General features: G+C 40.2%; 1 protein-coding gene across 1 annotated transcript in view; it reads left to right on the plus strand.

The window, feature by feature from the left end:
• Window positions 1-18110, plus strand: part of CDCA2 (cell division cycle associated 2) — a 48294-nt gene that overhangs the window by 6512 nt on the left and 23672 nt on the right. The window contains exons 5-10 of the mRNA XM_028114211.2: window positions 4791-4941; window positions 6381-6577; window positions 8205-8289; window positions 13932-14140; window positions 16385-16469; window positions 16927-17177. Coding sequence (XP_027970012.2) covers window positions 4791-4941; window positions 6381-6577; window positions 8205-8289; window positions 13932-14140; window positions 16385-16469; window positions 16927-17177 — 978 coding nt within the window. The remainder of the gene's footprint in view (window positions 1-4790; window positions 4942-6380; window positions 6578-8204; window positions 8290-13931; window positions 14141-16384; window positions 16470-16926; window positions 17178-18110) is intronic.

Raw genomic sequence — 18110 nt, forward strand, 5'->3', positions numbered from 1 at the left:
TAGGATTTTATTTATTTATTTGAGAGAAAGAATGAGTGAGAGCGCAAGAGCAGGGGGAGGGAGAAGCAGACTCCCCGCTGAGCAGGGAGCCCGACTTGGGGTTCGATCCCGCGATGCTGGGATCATGACCTGAGTTGAAGGCAGATGCTTAACTGACTGAGCCACCCAGGTACCCCGACCTTCTCCTGTTTTGGAGAACATTTTAGAGGAAAAGTTGAAGGGCAGCGGCTCTCCATCTTTTCTCCACTACTCTTGCTTTCATTCTTGACTATTTCAACAAGCACATGGATGATCATCCACCATCCCGGAAGTCAGGCTCCTTGACTTCTGTAGCTCCTATTATCTTTTCTACCTCAGGCATCTGCTTATGTGGTTCCTTGCTACTGTATCACCTTTGAGATCTTCTTTCGGCTCACCTCACTCTGACCAACATTTCATCTTTCCAGTTTACTTCACAGTTCTCTCGTCTTATCGAAGCCTCCAGACTATTGATCTTACCGCACCTGTACTGTCTATTGATCACTTTATGTCTCTCTTACCCTTATTCAGTCTAGATCTATGTTCTAACACTCGGAAGTTTTCTTACAAACACGTTTTTTAAAGTTTTAAAAATTTATATAAATAAAAATATTACCTATGCACATTGTTTAAGGAATCAGTTAGTACTTGAGGATTTATTTATAAGAACAACGGTTTGCAGCTACCTTTTTCCCATGTTTCCTTTCCCGAGGCCCTCATTTTCAACTTTTGTAGCTGTTGCTTTGATAGCTGTTTTCCTATCTCTTAATAAAATGCTTGTTCTGTTTTTTTCCCCTTGTAATTCCTTTTTTTAATTGAAGTCTAATTGAAATACAACATTATATTAGTTTCAGGTGTACAACGTACTGATTCAAAATTTTATACACAGTTGAGCCTTGAACAATGTGGGGACACCAACCCCCACGCTGTCAAAATCTTAACTACTTGTAGCCTACTGTTGACCAGAAGCCTTACTGATAACACAATCAATTAACACATTTTGTATGCTACATGCACCGTGTACTGTAAAGTATACAATAAACTAGAGAAAGGAAAATGTTATTAAAAAAAAAACAAAACAAGAGGGCGCCTGGGTGGCTCAGTTGGTTAAGCCACTGTCTTCGGCTCAAGTCATGATCCTGGAGTCCCGGGATCGAGTCCTGCATCGGGCTCCCTGCTCAGCAGGGAGTCTGCTTCTCCCTCTGACCCTACCCCCTCTCACATTCTATCTCATTCTCTCTCTCAAATAAATAAAGTCTTTAAAAAAAAAAAAAGAAAATACAGTAACAGAATTGTATTTATTGAAAAAAAATCCACATATAAAGTGGATACTTTCAGTTCAAACCCATGTTGTTCAAGGGTCAACTGTGTTCCAAATTGATCACCACCATAAGTCTGGTTAATATCCACCATACAGTTACAAATTTTTAGGTGTGTGTGATAAGAACTTCTAAGATCTCTTCTTAGCAACTTTCAAATATAGAATATAGTATTAATTCTAGTCACCATGTTCTACATTACATCCTTATGACTTATTTTATAATTGGAAGTTTGTACCTTTGATTCCCTTTACCCATTTTGCCTACTCCTGCCTCTGACAACACCAGCCTCTCCTCTGTATCTATGAGCACTTTCTTTCTTTTTAAACTTTGAGATTCTGCATGTAAGTGCAACATTACAGTATTTGTCTTTCCCTGACTTATTTCTCCTAGCATAATGCCCTCAGGGTCGGTCCATCCATGTTGTCACAAATGGCAAGATTTCCTTCTTTTTTTTCTGGCCTAAAAATATTCTGTTGTGTATATATACCATATCTTCTTTACCTATCCATTCATTGATGGGCATTTAGGTTGTTTTCATATCTTGGCTATTGCAAATAATGATGCAGTGAACATGGGGGTACATATATCCTTTCAAGTTAGTGTTTTCATTTTCATTGGATAAATACGCAGAAGTAGAATTACTGGATCTTATGGTCATCTTACTTTTAATTTTTTGAGGGACCTCCGTACTATTTTCCATAGTGGCTCATCAAGTCACATTCCCACCAACAGTGCATGAGGGGTCCCTTCATATCCTTGCCAACACTTATGGCTTATTATTTTTTTTTTAATAATAGCCATTCTGATAGGTGTCAGCTTTTGATATGTTCAACCACTCCCTCCTTGAAACACTTTCTGCACTTGGTTTCTGGGATTCCGTTCTGACCTAATTTTCCTTCTGTGTTGTTGGTCATTCCCTCTGTGTTTCACGTGCTGATTCTATCCCTTCTTCTAGTTTTTCCTCAGAAATGCTTGAGGGCCCCACGGCTCCCCTCTGCCCCCTTTTGTTTGCTTTCCTTGCAACCTAATCCCTTCCCGTGGCTTCCAGCATCAGCTGTAGACTGACTCCAAAATGTCTAACTTTGGCCCAGAGCTTCCTAGAACTCCAGACTTTGTGAGATATTCAGTTGCCTATTCCACATCTTCACCTGGGTGTTTTAATAAGCATTTGGCCCCAACCAAACTGTACATTTCTTCTCCCCACCAGATCCTCTAGCCTAACTTCCCAGTCATAGTACGTGCCACCATCATCCAGTTGTTCAGGCCAACTACCTGTCAATCTTCCTGGTTCCTTTTTTCCACATGCAGCCCATCACTACCTTTCAGAAACCTTTCTGTAAGTCCTCATGTCCCACAGCTCCACTGCTATAACCCTAATGTGATCCTGCCTAGATTACCAACTGCTACGTCCTGACTGTTTTCCTCACTTCCGTCCTTCCCTAATCCACCCAGCATCCCGCAGAGCTGTCAGAGATAGACTAACTCAGATCATTTCTTCTGCTGCTTAAAACCTTCCAGTGGCTTTCTGTTATGCCTTGAATTAAACCCAGACCCCTTCTTTGAAGCCTTTATCACCCTTCCTGATATGAGCCTTGTCTGCCATTAGCCTCATATCCCCATCTCCTTCCGTTTCCTGGGCATGGTGGCTTTTTTTCCTGCTGTGTCCTGTTTCCATCTTAAGCTTTTGTTATTGCAGAATGCCTTACTCCTCCTACATCTTTGCTCCACCCCCAGTTTCTCATTGTTTTGGTTTCAGCTCAGCTATTGCTTTAGATAGGATGCTCTTCTGACTCAAGTCAAAGCAGCACTTCATTATGTTTCTTTTTCATCTTCTCACTAGCACTTCTTGTACCTGAAACTATTTTAATGTTTTCAGAATTTCAGTCCAGAATGTAACACCCCCCCCCCCCGCCCCCTGTGTCCTGAGCCCTTGGAACACTATCTGGTATGTGGAAGGAATGTTGTTGACTGACAAGGTTCATAAGACAAAAGAAGAAAGCAGTGCATTTTGAATGTTTCGTTTCCCTTGTATATTCCCCGTTCTTCATCAGGAAATAGAGCAAAATGATTCAAACTAGGGACCTTTCATTTGTTTTAGGCAGCATTTCAGAGTGCTTTAAATTCCTAGCACATTAAACCTACCCCTACCATGTTTACATAGGAGTACAAAAAAAAAGCCCATTGGAGGTAAATTGTATGAGTTTGGGATAATCCGTTTCTTTTCTCCATATCTTCTAGAGAAGAGTTGACCACCAGCTTTTTATGAATGTTATGTGTTATGTCATAAAGGTTTACATCATCAACCATATTTGGATTTAAAATATTCTATTATGTAACAGTTTGCTTTGTGAATGTATTTAACTGGGAATAGAATCAAGTGTGTGAGTAGATCCAGCATCAAACATGGCTTCAAGCTTTTAACTGATTTTCCTCCATATGATATCATAAAGGGAGGTAATTTTTTACTTTTGTCTGTTGGTGTAATTTTTCAATTGTTACAAGCTCCAAATTAGTGGAAATATGTTAGTCTAAATAGTAAAGGGGGGAAAAAAACCTGGATAGAGAACTTAATGATTTGTGGGTAACAGAACTCTTGAATTGTATGTTATTTGCATGTATCTGGCACTTTGGTCCCTGCCAGTGTCTATTTCATTTGATGACTTCTTGGCTAAAACCCTGTTAGCAGAGTTTCCACAGCGCTCTTGTGCTTAAACCATCTAACTGTTTGGCTTTGTGGTTTTCACGGATAGCCAGCGTTTAGCGCTAAGGAAGTAAGGTCCCATGAAATCAGGAAAATTTAGCTGGGGAGAGGGTAAGTGTGAAGGTGGGTATCTGAGCTGCTACGGAACATCTGTGTCTTGTCCTGGCCTCTTGGGGAGAGGATGTGTATGGATGGAAATAGGCAGTCAGACTGGCTTGGACTGAACATTTTTGTGCTCAACTTCTTTTCCTTTCCAGTTTGATTCGCTGAGGCAGTCTCAGGTTATGGACTCTAAGTTAGGGACTCTAAAAGAGGGGCCTTAAGCTCCCCAGAAAGAATCCTTTTAAAGAGTTGTTTAGCTCCCAAATAATTGGGGATGTGTTTTGCACGGGTGCTTTTTTAAAGCTCTTCCCCACCTACTCCAGACTTCTGTCATGTGCATGGCCTAATAACAGTATTGAGCCAGGCTGTAGCTACACTTCTAGACATACCACACAGCTGTTCTCTGTGCTCGGGTTAAAAACCAAGGGAGGAGCAGAGGAGAAACTAGGATGATGGCAGCACCCGAAATACTCAAACCGAAAATACATGATTCAAGGGAGAAGAGGCTCTGCAACACTCATTTATTACCTCTGATCTTCAAATAGCCTTTATGTATTTAGTCCTGGATGCAGTCGTTATAGGCCTAGAATAGAGACACTGTGCTTGATTTCATTTATAATACCCTCCATGTCTCTGTATTTTAACAGGGCAGTCCTGTGCTGTATCGAAATGTTAATTCTTTAAGGGAGCGAATGTCTGCCTTCCAGTCCGCTTTTCACTGCATAAAGGAGAATGAAAACATGATTGACCAACCTGGATTCTCAGAGGCAGAAGGAGAGTTCAAGACAACAGGCTCGAGTGAGTAGAAAGAGTTTAGTTTGTTTGGACTTCCGTATTTATTCAGACAAGCCTGTGAGGTATGAAAAAGATTTAGTTCCACAGTGTGAAGGCAGTCTTTTCTGAGCAGAGCTGGATTTTTAAATGGAGACTAACATTTAAAATTTGGGAAATTTCACACAAAAATTTGGATTTCTGGTTTGTCTTGAAAAAAACCTGATTTTTCAGGCATTCCTGAGGCTACAGTTCTGCATGGCCACAATTGAGTTTTACGTGTTAACTTGTCAGAGCCGGTTGGTTTGTTTCATTGTTAGAGTAAGGGCATGTGACAAATTTGAGCATTTAAACCTTGATTTTTAGAGGTTGCTTATTAAGCTTGGCAAGCATTTCTATGAATACCAAATACCCAACCCTGATGTTATAAAAAGATATATCTAATCTGACATCTTAATAGCCTGTCCTCTTCTTTACCATAACTTTGATTGTAATTCATTTGGTTACTTTTTCCTGTCACTTCTGATTTTCCAATCACAAGGCATTTGAAACACCAGAATTAGACAAAATCTTGGCATTACCATAATCATCATGACCATTCCTCTGGTGCTTTGCACCCTGAGATTCCAAATAATTTTGTTTTGGTTTCTTGAACCATCTTCAAGTACATTTCAACACCTCCACGTGCAGTGCACCATTACTCAAGTGCCGTTCATCTACCTCTCCAGTGCGTGACCCACTCCGACGTACTCGTTTGTGTTTGTAGTTCGTAACTTACCTATTTTTCACTTCTGACCTGCATTTTAAAATATTTTACTGACACGATTGCTCTAGTTCTGCAGACAATTAAATTGACTTTTTGTAGCTGGGAAGAACTGAGGCACATTTTGGCTGTATGTTTCATAAAATCATACACAAAGCAGAACCAGTATTAGAACATAACCACATCCTTTAAAATGTTCAAAAGAGGGGCCCCTGGGTGACTCAGTCAGTTAAGCATCTGCCTTCGGTTTCAGCTTATGATCCCAGCATCCTGCGATTGAGCCCCACATCAGGCTCCCTGCTGAGCGGGGAGCCTGCTTCTCCCTCTCCTCTGCCGCTCGACCTGCTCACATGAGCTCTTTCTCTCAAATAAATAAATCTTAAAAAAAAAAAAAAAGTTCAATAGGAAAGGTTTCATTGTAAATTTTAAAATAGGGTGAGATGATATATCAGAAATGGAAATGCATATTAGCATATCTTTGTACATTTTTAAAGTCTAGAAAAAATTTTTAATGTTTGTTATCCTTTTAGTAGTGATGTTCTCTTACCTTTCAGTTAGATTTCTTCTGAATAGAAAAATGTACTTTTAATTGATAAAGTATTTAGATTCAAGCATTACATTTTACTGAAATTATTATGTGCAAAATTTAAAAGTGATATAGTAAAAGAAAATATTTTTGCCTGTGTTATGTTTATACATAAAGCCAAAAAAGAAAGTCTTGGTGAATGTCAAGAGTCTGAGTTCCCTGCGAACTTATCCAAACGTCGAAGGATATCCTATCAGAGCAACTTTGATGAAAATCTAACCGATGCGGTTCATCTCCAGATACTCAGTGGTGCCACTTCTCCTAATACAGGCAAAATGTGTGCTGTTGAATCTGCTCCTGCAGGTTTTTCTGAGGTAATTCACTGACCAAAATCCTAGGAAAATGAAGCTTTGGTTTTCTGGCTAGACCGTTTTAAGACTGTCAGAACCCTTTTTCAGCGATGGTACATTGTATTTTTATATTGTAGCTGAGTTTTAAAGTATGCTGTGTGTGTATGTATCTCCTACTCGTTAAGTTTTTTTTACTGGTGGTTATCTTATTGGTTAGATAGTTTTGATTAATATGTTGCTTTTGGTTACGAAAAACACTTAATGAAAATATTAAGCCCTGTGGTCTTCTGCTTGCCAGGTATTCTAGATACTGATGGTACAACCTTGGGGGAATCATAGTCCTGCCCTTGAGCAGCTTTTAGTCCGCTGGAGGAGGCAGACGCAGGAGCTTATTATTTACACAACTGGCAAATCATTTGAAGATTCTGTATGGGCCGTGCAGCTTAGGTCTGGGGGGTCTTGCATTTTGGCCTTTCTGCCCCTAACTGGTTTAAAACTGGTGCTATTTAGCAGTTTCTCCTTTGCTCTGCTCACTTCTTTCAAGTAGGTGTAGGGATTTTTGTTGTTTATAACTACCTAAAGCCTGTCAAGATTATCAAAAGATCATAAGCAACGTGAATTAAATACTACTATTGAGGATCTTTGACCTTCACGCCCATGTAAACAGGAAGCTGGTTCTCTCATCACTGGCCTTCCTTGCTTTAGTTCTAGTGTGACACAGCTGGTTCCCATGTCTTTAGTGAGAGGAGACCCCTGACACCATTAGATCTGAAACTTTTTTTCTATAACTTCTCTGTCACAAAGATTTAGTACATATCCTATTGATCTTATTTGGACTGGCATAGTAAATGTTTGATAGTAAGATTCTTTGGGGTCCAATAAGTTTTGTTTGTAGCTTAGAGTCACTTATAATCTCTGCCCCGCCTCTGCTTTTTTCTAGTTGATATGAAATCATCATCTGGCAAAACCAATAGTTTCTCATCAGAACTTTGTTTGGACATACACCATGATTTAGAAATGGTGTCCACATTAATAAGAATGTGTTTTCTATCCTAGCCATTAATGATTTTCCTATCCTAGTTATTGATACCTTTTTTAATAATTACATAACATTTTTTGTTATTTTTTTTTAAGATTTATTTATTTATTTTAGAGGGTGTGGGAGAGAGCACGAGTGGGAGGGGTAGAAGCAGAGGGAGAGAGAATCTCAAGCAGACTCCACACTGAGCATGGAGCCCGGCATGGGGCTTGATCTCACAACTCTGAGATCATGACCTGAGCCAAAACCAAGAGTTGGATGCTTAACCCACTGTGCCACCCAGACACCCCCACTTTTTGTTATTTTTGAGAATTTCCCCCTTTAAAATTAATCAATATAGTTTTCTAGACTTCAAACAGTAAGGCAACAAAAACGTGCCCTATAAACTTTTCCTAGGGAGCTGAAATTTGTTTAGTAGGATGTTTAGGCTGCAGTTACAGTGAGTAGTCTGTTTTTAGTTCAATTCTTGTATGCTTTCTTAATGGTAGGAAATGAATGATTGATTTAACATCAGATTCCTAGATAATCTGTAATGCTTAAATCTTTACAAAGATCTCAGTACTCCTGTAAGTAATAAGACTTAATATTTCTTTAATTTTATCCCCCCCCAAGAAATCTTTTGAATCTGGCTTAACACAGTTTGGATATTTAGTTGGAGAGTCTGTTTCACTTTCTGAGCTCACAGAGGCTTCAAGTGGTAAGTATTTAATCTTTCCTTAGTACCCATGCCAGTTTACCTGTTGAAACATATGTTCAACAGACATTTATGGTTGGTTTACCTATGTGCTAAACTTTGGGAAAACTGAAGCAGTGCCCTACATTTTAGGAGCTCTCAGTCTAGTAGAAATGTTTCAGAATTCTTGTTATAGGAGAGATGACTTTTTTTTTTCTTAAACTGCCACTGATAAGAGTGAGTGAAATATTTCCAAGTTGACAGAATCTGTTAAAAAAAAAAGGATGAACACGTAACATGTATTTTGTAAGAGAAAACACTACATGTGTGTTGTTTTTGTTGTTGTTTTGTTTTTGTTTCTAAGTGTGTGGAAATGGACCCGCATTCAAAACTTTCCCCAAATCAGTATGCTTGTATTGAGTGAAAGTCACCAGTAAGGTATTAGGTTTACTATCGACCTACCTGTGTCTTTATCTTTAAAGTAAAACTTAGAGACATATAGTTAGGTCTTGCTTTTTTGTCCATTCTGAGAGCCTCTGCCTTTCCATAGGGGTATTTGGCCCATTAACCTTTCATGTCATTATTGATATGGTTTGATTTATAAATCTACCATTTTTGGGGCGCCTCGGTGGCTCAGTCGTTAAGCATCTGCCTTCGGGTCCTGGGATCGAGCCCTGCGTCGGGCTCCCTACTCCATGGGAAGCCTGCTTCTCCCTCTCCCGCTCCCCCTGCTTATGTTCCCTCTCTCTCTTTCTCTCTGTGTCAAATAAATAAAATCTTTAAAAAAAAAAAAATCTACCATTTTTTGATGTGTTTTCTGTTCCTCTGTTTCCCTTCTCCTGTCTTTTTTGGGGTTTATTTGAAATACTCTTTTTGGAAATCCACTTATCCGTTACCTTTTATTTATTTTTTAATATTTGTTTAAAATTTTTTAAAGTAAGCTCTAATCCTCACATGGGGCTCGAACTCATGTCCCCGAGATCAAAAGTTGCGTGCTCTACTGACTGAGCCAACCAGACGCCCCTACACATTACCTTTTAACCTATACCTCATTGCATCTTTTTTGTTAAGGTTACCCTAGAGATTGCAAGATACATCCTTAACCTTTCAGTCCACTTAGAGTTGATATTGTACAACATTATGTAAAAGTGTGATATAATGATTTATAAAAAAGTATATGTTGGTTATCTAAATGAATAGTGAATGAATAAATATTAATAATATTCAGATGACTGAATACACAGTTTTCTAATAGATCTAGTCTTCATCCACAGTTCCTGAAAATACTTTACAGCTATAAAGGTGACATGGGTGTCTTACTACTACTAATGGAGGTGACATTTGGACCCCCCCCCAGTGGGGGGGGGGGGGGCTGGTTGCCAAGAGGACCAAACCATGTGATTGGAGGGTGGAACTTTAAGTCCCACCCCTGACTTCTGAGGAGGGTACTGGGGCTAGAGATTGAATCAGCCAATGATGTTATTGGTCATGGCCACGGAATGAAGCCCCTATAAAAATTCAGAAACACAGGGTTCAGAGAGCATCCTGGTTGGTGAACACATGGAAATGTGGGAAGAGTGTTACTTCTAGAGAGGTCATGAAAGCTCTGTACCTCTTCCCCAGACCTCTCCTTTGTTCTCATCCTCTGGCTGTTGATTCGTATCCTTTTGCATTTCCTTTAATAAACTGGTAAACACAGTGTTTCCCTGAGTTCTGTGAGCTGCTCTGGCAAATTAAAAAAACATTAAAAGAACCTCTTTTTTCTTTATTATTATTACGTTACGTTAATCACCATACATCATCACATCATTAGTTTTTTTTTTATTTTTTTATTATGTTAATCACCGTACATTTCATCATTAGTTTTGGATGTAGTGTTCCATGATTCATTGTTTGTGCATAACACCCAGTGCTCCACGCAGAACGTGCCCTCTTTAATACCCATCACCAGGCTAACCCATCCCCCCACCCCCCTCCCTTCTAGAACCCTCGGTTTGTTTTTCAGAGTCCATTGTCTAAGAGAACCTCTTGATTGATAGTCACTCAGAAGTTTAGCAATCTGGACTTGCTGGTATCTGAAGTCCAAGGAGGAGGTTGTTGGAACCTCCAGTCTGTGACACGTCGGTCAGAGGCACAGGTGACAGCCTAGGACTTGGGACTGGCATCCAAAAAAGAACTGACGTTCTTGTAGGACTGAGCCCTTAACCTGTGGAACCTGATGCTATCTCTGGGTAGGGTCAGACTTGGGTTGAATTCTTGGATACCCTGCTGGTGTCTGAGAATTGCTTGGTGGCACTGTGTAAGAGAATCCCTTCCCCCAAGTTGGAATTGGGTCCTGGAACCCAAAAAGAGTTGGTGTTAGGGGAAATAGATCTAGACAGTTTGTAAAGTTTCTATTTCCTGTCCGCCCACCCATGTCTTTTATGGTCTTTTACACTATAGATATCCTCTATATTACTTTTATATTCATTTTAAATCCTGCAGTGTTTTTGCTTTACATAGTATAAGTATGTTTCATGCAGTGTTTTTCTTTTATATCAACATACATACACATAAATAATTAGATATAATTCAAAATTGACCTGGGCCTCATGGATTTGTATTTGCTAAATCTGGCAGCCCTAGTCAGGAATGACTGAGATAAAGTTCCCTGGTGCCCCTTTGTCGTCCCTGGCTGCTGCTTTCACCGAGAGAACGAAAGATGTCTGAAGCAAATGGCCTGGGCCACTCACCACCACACGCTCATGCCGCTGCGAACAAGAGTGCCCCTTCCCCCTTTCCTCCTGTTATAGTAGATCCTCTGATCCAAGGCCAACCCCTTCAGGGTGGTCCCTTCCCTCTTCGAGGACCTTCTGCCTAAGGTGTCCCCTCTTTTCTGAGTTGTTCATTTCTCCCATTAACATACAATGTGCGGTATTATCTGCAGTCTTAAACTGGCCCTTGTCCCAGGATTTCCTTCCAGACAAAACCCCATTTCCCTGCTTTCCTCTATGGCAAAGCTCCCTTTAAGCACAGGTCGCACTCGGTCTCCTCGCCTCCCATTCTCGCTTGCTGCAGCTCCAAACGGGCCTCGGTCACCTCTTCATTGCTATCCTATTAGTCACTCCAACAGACACTCTCCTCAGGGTCCCAGTGTGGCAGGCAGAGCTGCCAGGGCCTTTCTGGGAGAAACCATTTCTTCACTGGGCATCAGGACACCATTCTCTCTTGTTTTCCCCTGTTTAATTCACCATTCCTTATTTGTGTTTTTTCTTATTCCTTCTCTTCCATCCTTTAACCGTTAAACTTTTTTTTTTTTTAAAGATTTTATTTATTTGACAGAGAGAGACACAGCGAGAGAGGGAACACAAGCAGGGGGAGTGGGAGAGGGAGAAGCAGGCTTCCCGCCGAGCAGGGAACCCGATGTGGGGCTCGATCCCAGGACCCTGGGACCATGACCTGAGCCGGAGGCAGACGCTTAACGACTGAGCCACCCAGGCGCCCCTAACCGTTAAACATTAGAATGCCCTGGGTTTAGTGCTTGGACTTTTTCTCTCTGCACTCACTCCCTAGGTGATCGTGGGCATTCCCACAGCAGCATTCAATGCTGTCTGCATGCTGTTGACTTCAAAATTTAAATACCTGTCCTTGGCCTCTTTCCTGAACTCTTAAGTGCCCAACTGCCTTTTCTGGTCTCCACAGGAATGTCTAATAAGCATCTCAGACTTAACATACTCAAAAAGGTCTCGACTATTTTTCCTTCCCCAGTCTGCTCATCTCTGTTTTTTTTTTTTTTTTTGGTCTTTCATCTCAATTCACCCAATTGCTTGCATCAAAAACGTTGGAGTAACCTTGACTACCCCCTTTTAAAGGTTAAACTTGCAGGGGCAGACGGGTGGCTCAGTTGGTTAAATGTCTGGCTCTTGATTTCAGCTCAGGTCGTGATCTCACAGTCCTGGGACTGAGCCCATGTTGGGCTCCACACTCAGCAGGGAGTCTGCTTGAGTTTCTCTCTCTCTCTCTCTCAAATAAATAGTTAAACTTCAGTCCCATTAACAAATGCTGTTGGTTTTATCTTGACGATATATCAAATGTCTAACCACTCCCCACCCCCTAACTATTATCACTGTGGCCCAGGCTCGCACCTTCTCTTGCCTGGGTTGTTTTGTGTTTCCTCTTATGTGCTTTCCCTGCTTCCATCCTTGCTGACCCCCCTCTTCAGAGTCTTCAACATGGTGTCCAGGGTGCTCCTTTTAAAATGCTAGGTACACATCACTTCTCGGCCTTTTGGCTAAGATCAAGTATAAAACGCTAGCTACACTATGTCATTCCCCTTCTCAAAATCTTTCACTGACCTCCCACTGTACTTAGAATAGTACCCAGTCCACACCTGACCTAGTCCTTAGCCTTCTCTTGGAGCTTCTTAGCTCTCTTCTCCTTGCTCACGCTGTTCCAGCCACACTGGCCTTGTTCTACCTCTATGTGTCTGGTACATTACCATCTCAGATCTCTGCACTTGGCTTCATGCATGTAAGGTTCTTCCCTAGATATATGCATGGCTCACTTCCTCACTTCAGATGCCTGCTTGATCCCTGAACACCTCAAAACAGCAACTGCCCCCTCCCACTTTATCCCGCCATATCCCCTTAATTTCGACATTATTTCCTTTAAAGGCACATATTACTTATTACCTGTACATTTCTTTTACTTTTTATTTTGAGGTGACTATAGAGTCACATGCAGTTGTACAAAAACCATATGTAAAGGCATTCTGTGTCCCCTCCTGCCATATTCCCCACGGGGTAACATCTTGGGTAGCGGTCATACAGTGTCACAAGCAGGAAATTGACATTGATACAGTCCACTGACTTTTTTTCAAATTTCACCCGTTTTACGTCCATTCATTTGTGTGTATATTTAGTTCCATGTAATTTTATCATGTGTAGACTCATGTGACCACACTGCAGACAAGTTCGAGAACAGTTCCCGCACAGGGGGTCCCTCACACTATGCTCCCCTTCAACAGCCATAGCTCCCTCTCTCCTTCCCCACCCCCAGGTGTTTTATATTGTCTGTCTCCCAAAATACCAGAGATTTTTGTGTTTTATTCATCGTTGTCTCTCTAGCTCCTAGAAAACAGTGCCTGTCACATCATAAGCGCCCAATATATATTTGTTAAATGTCGATCATAAGGAAGTTCTCTCTTGTGAGAAAAAATATGCAGGAGGAAGCCTTGCCTTGTTTGAGAGCACACACAGCATATACAATTTTGATTTAATCCTTTCTCCTCACCCCTCCTCTTTTCCCTCCCACCACCCTTGGGTGTGAAGTGCCTCTGACCCCAGCAGTGAAACTGGTCCTTCTTCATTGCTCACCTCAGGTAGGTTTTCTGGTGCCAGGCACAGGGGTCTCGAGTACAGGAGGCCTGGGCACTTCCTTAGATTCACGGGAGCCAAAACTCCTTGCTTACCTTTACCCTCAGTAGTTAGATTTGAACTGAAAGCTACAGCCAGCACCACTTCTCTTCTTTATATATCCAAATGAAATTCCAGATGTCATTCCCTAAGCTGGATATATGAGGGTAGAACTTCTTACAGTGTGTTACTCTCTTTGCAAACACATAATATTTTTGGTGTGGAACAACCTGATTCAGATGTCTCTCTCTTGTTTACATGTTTCCTTTGAAGGAGTCAAGGTTGCTGAGTGTATAGAGGGCAAAAGGGCTTGGGATGCTGTTCCACTTGACAACTTTATAGAAGTAAGCACAGACACCACTCCCCAAGTCAGGTCCCCGGTCACTACACAGTGTAAGAGGGACGTTCCATCCTCTGAGACCTTTGTACTTCGTTCTGTGCTAAAGAAGCCCTCTGTTAAGCTGTTTCCAGAAGGCCTGCAGGTAAGTTTAGAGCTACTTTTCCTAAAGCAAATTGAATACCATTTTGGCTTAAAGCGATTCTTGTGAATTGTTGTATGTCCTACTGGTTTCAAAGGCGATCTCTTGCCCTAAATGTTTACCCCTCCTTTTGTTACTTAGAGCACCGTGCAGAGTCCCTTCCTTCCTTTCTTCCTTTCTTTCTAAACTCAGTATGGAATATAACTTGTAGATTTTAATATATGTAGACTGTATAAGAGTTTCATAGTTATTAAAGTGTGTTAATTATTTCCACCTAAAATATTTGGTCTCAGAGATAGCTTTTTCACAGGCATGTATGTTTCTCTAAACTCAGCTCGTATGAGATAAGAGTAGGTTGATGGGAACTAGCTGGCACTTATTGAGTATTTTTTTTTATTGTTTTTTATTTTTTTATGAGTGTGCGAGCACACGAGTTGTGGCAGGGAGGGGTAGAGGGAGACGAGGACAGAGAATCTTAAGCAGGCTCCACACTCAGCACAGAGCCTGATGCGGGGCTCCATCTCATGACCCTGAGATCATGACCTGCGTCGGATGCTTAATGGACTGAGCCACCCATGCACCCCTTATTGAGTACTTTCTATGGACGGTTCTGGCATAGATCATGTATATGCAGCACTAATACTCCAAGGAGAATATTAGCCCCATTTTAAGTAAACTTAGGCTTGAGGTTGTTAAATGAACCCAGATAAACCTGATACTGAAATTCATGGCAGCTATAAGTGCTCTGAGAGGTTGAGAGGATGGGTTGTGGAGTTCCAAGTGCCTGGTTTCAGATCCTCTGAAGTTTAAGAGCTGGGCCAATTATGTACCCTTTTTGTACCCTGGTTTCCTTATCTCTGAAAGGACAATATTAGTGACTACCTTACAGGGTGATTTGAGCATTTACTGGGATAATAACATGAAATTAGCACCAGTGCCTGGCAAATGAGAAGTAATTTTTTTTCAATCCATAGGCATTTAAATATATAACCGTGCCTACACATCTGTTTCTAAAGCCAAAATGAACTAGACCGCCTTCTATCGACATGAATAGTTATGGTCATTGGTTATTTTAAATGTTTAACAGTTTTTCTGGTTAAAGAGCTGATGTGGGTCTCTATGCAGCACTTCTTATTCATATCTTGTATTCGTTTTATCTTCTCAAACAGACTTCACGGCTCTCCATGATCCGTATAACCCTTACTGATTAACAGCATCACATAGCAAACATCAAGTCCTACCACTAAAATTATACAAAGATTTTTATAATCGACGATCTTTTTACTGAGCTCTCCAAAGTTTGTAGGTGTATACAGTTTGAGTTGTTGCTAAATTTTCATGGTGGTTTTAATTAAAGATAGCCTAAAAGTTCTCAAGAATTTTGTTTTCTACATTCACTTATTTCACAAATACTGATATGGGCATTTTCCTGGTCAGGAAAATAAAATGGACTTGAGAGTTGCTCAGGGAGGTTTGTTTGGGGCAGGACAGTTGTTGAGAGATGCTGCTGCTCCTGGAATTGGGTGTACTGGCGAAAATGAATAGCTGTAGAGAGCAGGGGCTGGTCTGGGGTTTAGGAAGCAGGCGATGATTTGGAGGTGACTCATGGAGCCCACAGCCCTGGCTCCCGCCTGCGTCACTCCAGTGGCCCTGTGTGGAGTGGGGCCCTGTCTGGTGTTTCAGGACTTGCACTGTCCCTCCCCAGCTTGCCAACTCTAAACTTTTGGGGAAGTAGAGAGGGTCAGACACTACCTTCTTTCCTTGTTCCTAACTCAAGAATACAGTAATGTGGACAGGAGGTTTACACACTTAGAAAAGGTGTGATTCCCATATTTTAAAAGACAGAACACCCCATCATGCCATTTACCTTTTTATTTTCGTGCAATTCTTATACCTGTAGATAGTCAGCCTTATCTGACACCCATCTGTGGTATAACTCTAGCCACTCACATTTTCCTTATCTTCATTTGCCAGATTAGAAATGATGGAATGAGTTTAGCCCATATTATGGATTTCTGTTCTTTAATCTTGGCTTAAAATATTATTTACTAAAGTAATGTTTAGGGCATCCAGTTTTTCTTTGTGGCTCATGTCATTAAGCCAGAACAATTATGAAAGTAAAGGTAATCTGCAACGCTACATAGTATCTATCCTTGGAAGACAGAGGAGTTCAGAGTGTCCCTTCTTAATGATTGTGGATATGCATTTATATGTGTAAGATTATTCACCGATGTTTATTTTGTTTAGGAACACTGTGACAATCTCTGTGATGATGGGACTCATCCAAGCTTAATCTCAAATCTTGCAAACTGTTGCAAAGAACAAAAAGCAGGTAAAAAATTCACATTTATTTTGAAGCCTGAGGATATCATTTTCTTGTGAAATATCTGATCTAGTATGTGGTATTTTCAATGATCTTTTAAATGCCTTGATGCTTCTCACATTACATGGGAATGAGGAACAGTTGGCTGGAATCTCTTTGGAGAGTCTCTCAATTGGTCTGTCCATTTCATCTGCCCATTTGTGCTTAATGGCAATATTTGTAAAGGAAATTGATATTCCAATTTTGTAAACTTCTAAGACATTTATGCAAAATTTACTTTAAAATCTATTAACCATATTTTAGGACTACTGCCTACCTTTTCCATTTTGAATTTCTTTTTTCTACAAACTGTATTTTCTATTATACAAATAAGAGCTAAATCTAATCATGTTAAAAGAGTCTAGGATATGCATTTTTAGATAAGAGATAGCCTAATTATTTTTATCTATCCATTTATTATCTATAGAAGGTCAAGAAAATTGTAACGTGCCAGCTTTTCTAAATACCAGGAAGAGGAAGAGAGTTACTTTTGGAGAGGATCTAAGCCCTGAGGTGTTTGATGAGTCTTTGCCAGCAAATACTCCATTGCGTAAAGGAGGAACACCTGTCTGCAAAAAGGATTTAAGTAGTATCAGTCCCCTGCTACTTGAGCAATCACCGGTTCCTGGGCAGTTGCAGTTATCACAACCAAATTTTGATGACAAGGGGGAGAATCTTGTAAGTGTGAAAAATGTGGAACAAACTTCTTTCTGTTTTCATCAGACCTCACCTGTTTTGTGTGAACAATAACTGTACTTCAAATCATGAAATGGACTAAATGTTATGTCATGGTATAAATTAATGCATTTTTCTAGGTAGGTTTTTTTTTCCCCCACCCTGTGTTCATCATGACAGGTGCACGGGGTATTAGCCGTGTTCTCATACTTGCATGACTCCTTGTACATAGCATATTTCATGGACCCTAAATACTGTTGACTGTAAGATGTACCATGGTTTTATGTATAACCAAGAAAAGAGTCTAGAACTAAGCTATTACACACGATGAATTGTAGGATATACTCAGATTTCAGAGGTGTGAAGATGTGAGAGAGCAACAACCTTAGAACTGATACAGTGTAAATACAAACTTTTTTCCTCTAAGATGAGTTTCTGTGGGTAGAATTACTGGATGAAAAAATAGGATTTTTTTTTTTTTTTTTTACCTTTTTGATACATATTGCTGAGTATCCAGAAAGTATACTAACTTGGACTTAACAGCAGTATAAATGGTTTTAATTTACCACACTTGGTAAACCCTGCATATTAACTGTACTTTTTTGTTTTGTTTTGTTTTGTTTTAATTTTTGCAAGATTTTATGAGAGAAGAAACTTTTTTGTCCGTTATCAGTATAAACTAACATCTTTTGAATTGTTGATTTCCTTAAAATATGTTTACAGTAGAACTTACAATATGTACTTATTGAACAGACCTAAATATATATTGACTATCGTGCTTTTTTAGGACTTAAGAATACTAAATAGATGATCTTAGCCAAGTGTTTTGTTTTTGCCACAAATAGTATCAGTATGCTATTATATCCAAGTCATCTATTATCTTTAAATAAGTTAGAATTTTTTCCTGACAGTTTATTTCCAATGATGCTCCCTCTG

Source organism: Eumetopias jubatus, unplaced genomic scaffold (genome assembly GCF_037043125.1).
Source record: "Eumetopias jubatus isolate StellerSeaLion01/CBP00866 unplaced genomic scaffold, mEumJub1_p1.0 scaffold_2, whole genome shotgun sequence".
Taxonomy (NCBI): domain Eukaryota; kingdom Metazoa; phylum Chordata; class Mammalia; order Carnivora; family Otariidae; genus Eumetopias; species Eumetopias jubatus.